Here is a 6,729-nt window from a genome sequence, read left to right as displayed (position 1 = left end):
GTTTATTGGGCCCCTCACAGTTTGAGCCAAAGTTTGATTATACTTTTGCATAGTAAAATATGAGTTATATGTAGAAAGAGTGGTATCACTGTAAACTTCATTCGACTACAAATCAGTAATATAATTTTTGTTACATACCGATATTTTGCAAATCAAATACACGGTCAAATTTAACTCAAAATACAAGGGGCCTAATATACCTGGACGGAGCTAGTACTCACCTTTTTTTTTTGCGGGAAGGAGAGAAAACTGGTTAAGCTAGGTTAAATTAATACCAATGAAGGAGAGAAAACTGAATTAGTTGAGAGTGTACTAAGTCACGACGGCTGTTTTTTTTCGCATCTTATAAATGACATTTCTCAAGGAAAAAGAATAGACAATGCAATGGGGGGAAAAGACACAACCAGCAAAAATGGCAAAAATAGCGAGTATGAGCAGATGTCTGAACTTCACTTCACTATCTGCTTATACAGACAATACCACAATGGCCGGCATCAAGCCATCACTTAGCTAGCTAGATGCCCTCCGCAATATTGAAGTATGTGCAACACTTAGCCTAGAGTGGATGGATGCTTGTTCCAAGCGAGTCGATCAGCAGCTTAATTGACATTCACCTGTCATGCAATGCACACAATGCTGGCTTGTTCGTGTATGCTCATTTTGGTTTCATACTCGGTTTCTTTTCTGCGTCAAGAAAATAAATACTCACTTTGGGTTTCTGCTTTGTTCTTCCATGTTTTGCATTGAAATAAAAGACGGATTCACTTTTACCATCGACGGGGACTTGGAGAATAAGTGCTTTGTTGGAGGACGAGGGAAGGCAGGGCCGATCTCCACTCATCTTGGGCCAACATTCCTTCATCAACGATGTCTCTTAGTAAATAATTAGATTCTAGTAATATATTCGGGAAACATTGGCATCAACGGGGATGTAGCTCAGATGGTAGAGCGCTCGCTTAGCATGCGAGAGGTATGGGGATCGATACCCCACTTCTCCAATTGTTTTAAAATTTTGTTTCTATCCTCTGGGGACATGCAGGTAGGGGAACCGCATCCTCTAACGTCGGGATTTCACGTGCATCCCTCCTTCACATCCATACTTTAAGCCTAAAATAATTAAATTATAATTAATTTGCAAATTACAAATCTACTATAACATTTTCAAACATTGCATATAAACAAAAATATGGTGTAATATTTTTTTTATTATTTTTATACATGCTACAGTAAATCCGCATAATGATTGCTACAGTGACTTTGACATCCCTTCTTTGTTTTACACACGCATTACACTGTAGCCTCGTGACATTATTTGAGGATGTTAGAGGATCCGCCTCCTCCGGTAGGTACTCTACTTCCCCTCACATGCATTGCGTTGGCGCATTGCCCCGCCTCCGGTCTCCCCGCCCATGCAGACACGCGCGTATGCATGCATCGTCGACCAAGCATTAGCATGTGCCTGGTTATTATCCAGAGAAACCAACATACACAAACCACACACTACTCCTGTGTCCCGTGTGAGCATCCATGGAGCCTGGACCAAGAAGTATGCTAGTTCGTTAATTGACTCGTCTGGCCGGCTGGCCGGCACTAGCTAGCTCTTCCCTTAGTTCACTACTCCTGTGTCCCGTGTGAGCATCCATGGAGCCTGGACCGATCGACCACCGAATCTCTCGTGCTCCGCAACAAGCGGCCGGGTGACCGCCGTTAACTAAACTAAGGGAAGAGCTAGCTAGTGCCGGCCAGCCGGCCAGACGAGTCAATTAACGAACTGGCATACTTCTTACGCACGCTCTCGCTCTCTATGGGCGAAGAGATTCCGCGCAAGTGCAACGCACAGAGGCAGGAGGCTGGTTGAGACACTTATTCTAGGACAAAGAGAGTAGTAAACTTCAATGTTTTCGATCATCTTTTGAAGGACACATGTGCATGGTTCCAAAGATGCAGGCTGTCATCCATCGGTTGCTTTCTTGTCCAGGCAGACATAGACTGCTGTTTTTTTTAAATGAGGTAAAAAACTTGCCAATTCATTAATTATGGAGAAGGTGTTTCAATTAGCAAAGAAATGAAGAAGGTGTTTCATTGTTCGAAGACAGGAGTGACAAAGTAGCGAAAATAAAACAACTACTCGCGAGGCAAGATTACATCAAATCCCTTGGCACCCGCAGATGCGCACAACCTTGCCTTGTCAAGGATCTTGTCCATGATGATGACCGAAGGCGCGGAGACGTTCCAGAAGACCCTGCCGTCCTTTCATTCCAAAGTTCCTAGGAAATTACTACCTCCGTCCTGGTTTATTGGTCCTTACTGTATTTTGTGCCAAAATTTGATCATAAATTTAACTAACAGAATGTTCATCATGTCACCAAAAATTATATTATTGAAAACTATGTTCAAATACGAATTCAACGATACATTTTTTCTTGGCATGCATTAATATTTTATTAGTTAAATATTTGGTCAAATTTTGGCACATATTACAAAGGGGACCAATAAACCAGGACGGAGGTAGTAGCATGAGGAAGGAGGCCAAGACAAGCATGTTCCACCAGTCTCTTACAGTGATCATTGTCGCCCAAGCACCTGTCTAAATGTCGATCAACCCAATCCTTGCTAAAACCGTGTTCCACACCGCAATCCTTGCTAAAATCATAGCCCGACCGTTATTTTTCATCAAGACTGGAGTTCGCTGAACTTGGTTCCTAATTACCTTTGTCTGCCGATTCCCGTAATCGCGGTGGTCTGGGCTCTTTTTGTATTTGGCGAGTCGGTGGTCTGTACTTTTGTTTTCACGATGATGAACGGTGGTCTGGACTCGATACGACGCACCGTCCTCGATTTTTTGCACGCAAGGTGCACTGGACCAGCCGATCCATGATGCAGCTAGTACAAAGAAGTCAATCTAGCTGAGAGTTAAAAACCTGAACCTGATCGGGGCGGGTGTTTCTAAAAGTCTAGCGTGTCCCTTATCACATGCATGCACCGGTAACTTAAGCCACCCAATCTGAGGTGACGTGCCTAACCCCGACGAATTAAGCTACTAGCTAGTCAATCATGCCGGTAATAGCATCGATCTTGCGCTTCCACCAGTGGTATCGTGTCGTTCACACGGAGATTGATCCATGGTACTTGGAGAAAGAGTTACATGGATGCGAATAAGTCTCAGTCGACTGAGAATTAACTAAGTCTCAGTCAAGTGACATAACATGCAAAAGAAAAAAAAGAAAAAGCTGGGTTTTTTTTGCACGGATTTAATGTAAGATGTTATGGATATAAGATCGACTCAGACTTACCAAAACTGTTTGGACAAACTGCTCTCCCTGCGTAATTGTCCTGCCCCCATGAGAAGCTGCACACGGAGATTGATCCATGGTACTTGGAGTAGTACGTTTACAAACTGTTGGGACGTGAAAGATAAATTTGGTTTCGGTGTTGGGACAGAGCCGGCAACGCGCGGCGTTGGGAAGCACGGTGTCCATGCTCCATGACCATGCAGATCGAAGGCGTGGATCAGGCACACCGTCACACGCAACTGTGATTGGAGTGGACGAAGCATGGAGTGGGAGCAATGGCTGGTTTGTCTTCCTTGACTTGGGGGCATGCGCTCCGCTGCGGCATGTCCATGTGGTGGACGACGAGGAGCCATCAAAGGTGGGTAAAATAACGGCTGATAGAGAAACGCCCACGCGTACGCACATGCCCCCTCGATCTGGCTCTCACGCCTCGTGACACCATTGGCACTGGTACCTATGCTGAATGTGTCTAGCCTGCTTGACCATGCATTTGACGGTACCTATCCTGAATGTGTTAGCTTGATCATGCATTTGACAGTGCCTATGCCTTGTTAAATACTATTATCTCCGTCCCAAATAAATGTATTGAGCTTAATACAAATTTGTATTGAAGGTAGTACAAAGTTGAGATACTTATTTTAAGACGGAGGAAGTATTCTTTTGGTCCCGAATTAGTTAACGGTTGAATGAAGGTATCTGCATGAAGAACGTATTAGCCACAGGAGCAGTACGTACGTTAGCACGCCATGCATCCACCGTAACCGTAGTGGCAGACAGTAGCGACTTCGGGACCGGTACGTGTCGTGGCCGAGGCCGACGCGCGCGTGCACAAGGTCACTGAGCAAGACACATGATCGACAAGCAACCGGCCCCGGTCCACGCTCAGTTGCGGAACCACGCACACCCTACACCTACGGCCGAGAGACAGAACCACATCTACGCCCACAAACTCGGCCGTTCTTTCGCAGGCAGGGTTTGTGGGCGTAGATGACTCGATATACTACCGCTGCAGACGCAAGAGCAAGCGGTGCCGACCGCGCGGCGGCAGGCAGGCAGCCCGCCCGCTGCTTGCCCCCCTGGAGCCCCAACACCATGTCTCCCACTCCCCCGGCTGCCATGAGCCCACGTCGAGTTCACTATTTCCAGATCGATCTCCACTGTCACCATGAATCGAACGTAGCCATCGGCCGCGGTGCCCCGCGCGCCTATATATACTGCACGCATCGATCGCACGGTGTCCCCGGCTACTTTTAGGACAAGTTATCAGCTGTGACTGTGATCACGTAGTACAGGGAAAATAGTCGACGAAGACAAGGAGCTAGCTATAGGGCTAGCCACCGGCGCCATGGAGCTGGAGCTGGGGCTTGCGCCGCCCAACCACGCGGGCTCGTGCGGGAAGAGGGGCGTGGCGGAGGCGTTCGGAATCAAGAAACCCACGCTGCCACTCTTCCTGGGCGACGACGACGACGACGGTGGCCACGGCCACGGCGAAGACGGCACTGGCGACACTCGCGACTGGGAGATGGGCAGCAAGTGAGTGTTTCATCGATGGTGTTCAATGCAATGCACGTAGGCGCGCGCCCTTCTCTTTCGTGAAACTGACCTGGCCGAGTGTAATTCGTGCAGGAGGAGGAGGCTTGTGGGGTGGCCGCCGGTGAAGATCGGGCACCGTCCGCGCAGCAACGGCCACGTGAAGGTGAAGATGGAAGGGGTGCCCATCGGGAGGAAGGTGGACCTGTCCCGCAACGCCTCCTACCACCAGCTTCACCACACGCTCCGCCTCATGTTCCCATCCTCCACTTCTCACCATGGCGATCCATACGCCGTCACCTACGAGGACGGGGATGGGGACTGGATGCTCGTCGGAGACGTGCCGTGGGAGTAAGTTGTGGATTCTTAATTTCTTCTGCGCGCATTCCCCTGTCATTGCATCGAATCGTTGACTGACAACGGTGTCGAATCCACCTCTTGCAGGGAGTTTAGCAAGTCGGCTAGACGGCTCAACATACTCATGTCACCACCGACGACTACACTTGGCACTGCTGGTTGAATGTGGGAGTCGTGGCTCTGCACCGGCGTGTGTGTCTAGTTAATTAGCTTACTGAATAATGTTAGTATAATGTTGTCGTCACGTCAACAAGTATGGGACTTTCTGAGTTTATTTCTCTTGTCCAGGATATTAAGTTATGTTAACGAAACAAATTCGGTGAAATGTTGAAAATTATTACGGGATTTGATCTATCAAAATGTACTTGAATTTGATTAATTTTCACTGGATTTGCATTTGAGCTGGAATTAGTGAACCTGATCTGAAATTTAGAGTTTCCAAATATTTTGGCACCATACAAAATTGCCGAAATATGTAAAAATTGTTGAAATTTTGAACCCGCTCATGTCTTTAGAATTAACTGTTTTACAACACTAAACCCCTCGGAAAAAAGCTCTCCCGACCTCGCGTTACTCCCACAAGGGACACGAGGGGAACCTTAGCCGCCAGCCGTAGCCACCCCTCCCCTTTGCAACCTCTCGCTGCCGCTGGAAGATGTGTTTGGGCTAAGCCCGTGCCACGAACAGTGGCGATGGGGAAAGCTCTCGCAATTTTTCTTGCACGGCGATTCAAGGCAGATGCAGCGATCGTCCCGGCATCCAAGCCCTCCCTCAGAGTTGTGGTGGCTCAGGCGGTGCGACGAGCAGAGCTACTCCTGCAACAACGAGACGTGGGATTTTGGTGCGGCGCCTTGACCTGGCGTCCCTATTGCCCCCAGTTTGGGGTCAGATCCTGGTAGCCGAGGTGTTTTGGTGACGCGCCTCAGCTCTGGATGCTCGGGATGCCGGAGATGTGAGCGATGGCCCACCTTGCGGCGACCTCGATTACGAGCTCACGACATGGTACTTAGCAACATGCACTTCTGGTCTGGTGTGTGCTATCTGATGGGCCTGGTGTAGGCCTACTCTATTGCGAGGTGAATGGTGTTAGTGGTAGTGTAGGCAGGCCTACCTACTATATAGGCTCTAGGGAGGTGAGACGACCAGCGAAAGCTGGACTCGGATGCGGCCTAGGCTAATGCAAGTGGAGCTTGCGGGCACCATAACATTGTTGAAGGTGTCGTCGTTGCGGTTCTTGCCTCCCAACTGAATTGCAACGTCGGCGATATTTTCTTCGTGGTGATTTTCGGTGATGTGACTTGTATGTGTGCCCATTCAGCGGTTGTGACAGTTTTGCCTGGTTTTCCCCTAATTAACCATGACATGCCACTTTGCAATGTACTCCTCTCACTCTTGCCTTTTATGCATGCATTTGTTGTTGTTTTATTTTGTATCTTTTTCAGGCATAAACCATTCTCCAACTGTTCTTTTGATAGACGTGTTATATTTTTTTAGTTATTAACCATGTACATACTCTCTCTATGTTATTACTCATTATGTAAAATTTATA

The 6,729-nt window shown here is 47.9% G+C and overlaps 1 protein-coding gene and 1 non-coding gene across 2 annotated transcripts; both read left to right on the top strand.

The window, feature by feature from the left end:
- The first annotated feature begins 925 nt into the window (after window positions 1-925).
- On the top strand, window positions 926-998 carry TRNAA-AGC. Its single transcript has one exon. It is a non-coding gene; the product is annotated as a tRNA-Ala (tRNA).
- A 3,622-nt stretch (window positions 999-4,620) lies between these two features.
- On the top strand, window positions 4,621-5,570 carry LOC119335478 (auxin-responsive protein IAA20-like). Its single transcript, XM_037607603.1, has 3 exons — window positions 4,621-4,826; window positions 4,920-5,174; window positions 5,268-5,570. Exons 1-3 carry the CDS (start codon window positions 4,639-4,641, stop codon window positions 5,341-5,343), a joined length of 519 nt encoding a protein of 172 aa, XP_037463500.1. The 5' UTR covers window positions 4,621-4,638; the 3' UTR covers window positions 5,344-5,570.
- Window positions 5,571-6,729: the final 1,159 nt, after the last annotated feature.

The sequence above is a fragment of the Triticum dicoccoides genome, chromosome 7B, assembly GCF_002162155.2.
Source record: "Triticum dicoccoides isolate Atlit2015 ecotype Zavitan chromosome 7B, WEW_v2.0, whole genome shotgun sequence".
NCBI classification, from domain to species: Eukaryota; Viridiplantae; Streptophyta; class Magnoliopsida; order Poales; family Poaceae; genus Triticum; species Triticum dicoccoides.
Note: the sequence above shows the minus strand (reverse complement) of the source record. Positions and strands in the feature narration are given on the sequence as shown.

Bases quoted from the DNA above. Each gene is read 5' to 3' on its own strand.
- LOC119335478 (XM_037607603.1), top strand. From the start codon at position 4,639: ATGGAGCTGGAGCTGGGGCTTGCGCCGCCCAACCACGCGGGCTCGTGC. The intron at 4,827-4,919 runs GTGAGTGTTTCA...TAATTCGTGCAG, and splicing joins GACTGGGAGATGGGCAGCAA to GAGGAGGAGGCTTGTGGGGT. The intron at 5,175-5,267 runs GTAAGTTGTGGA...CACCTCTTGCAG, and splicing joins GTCGGAGACGTGCCGTGGGA to GGAGTTTAGCAAGTCGGCTA.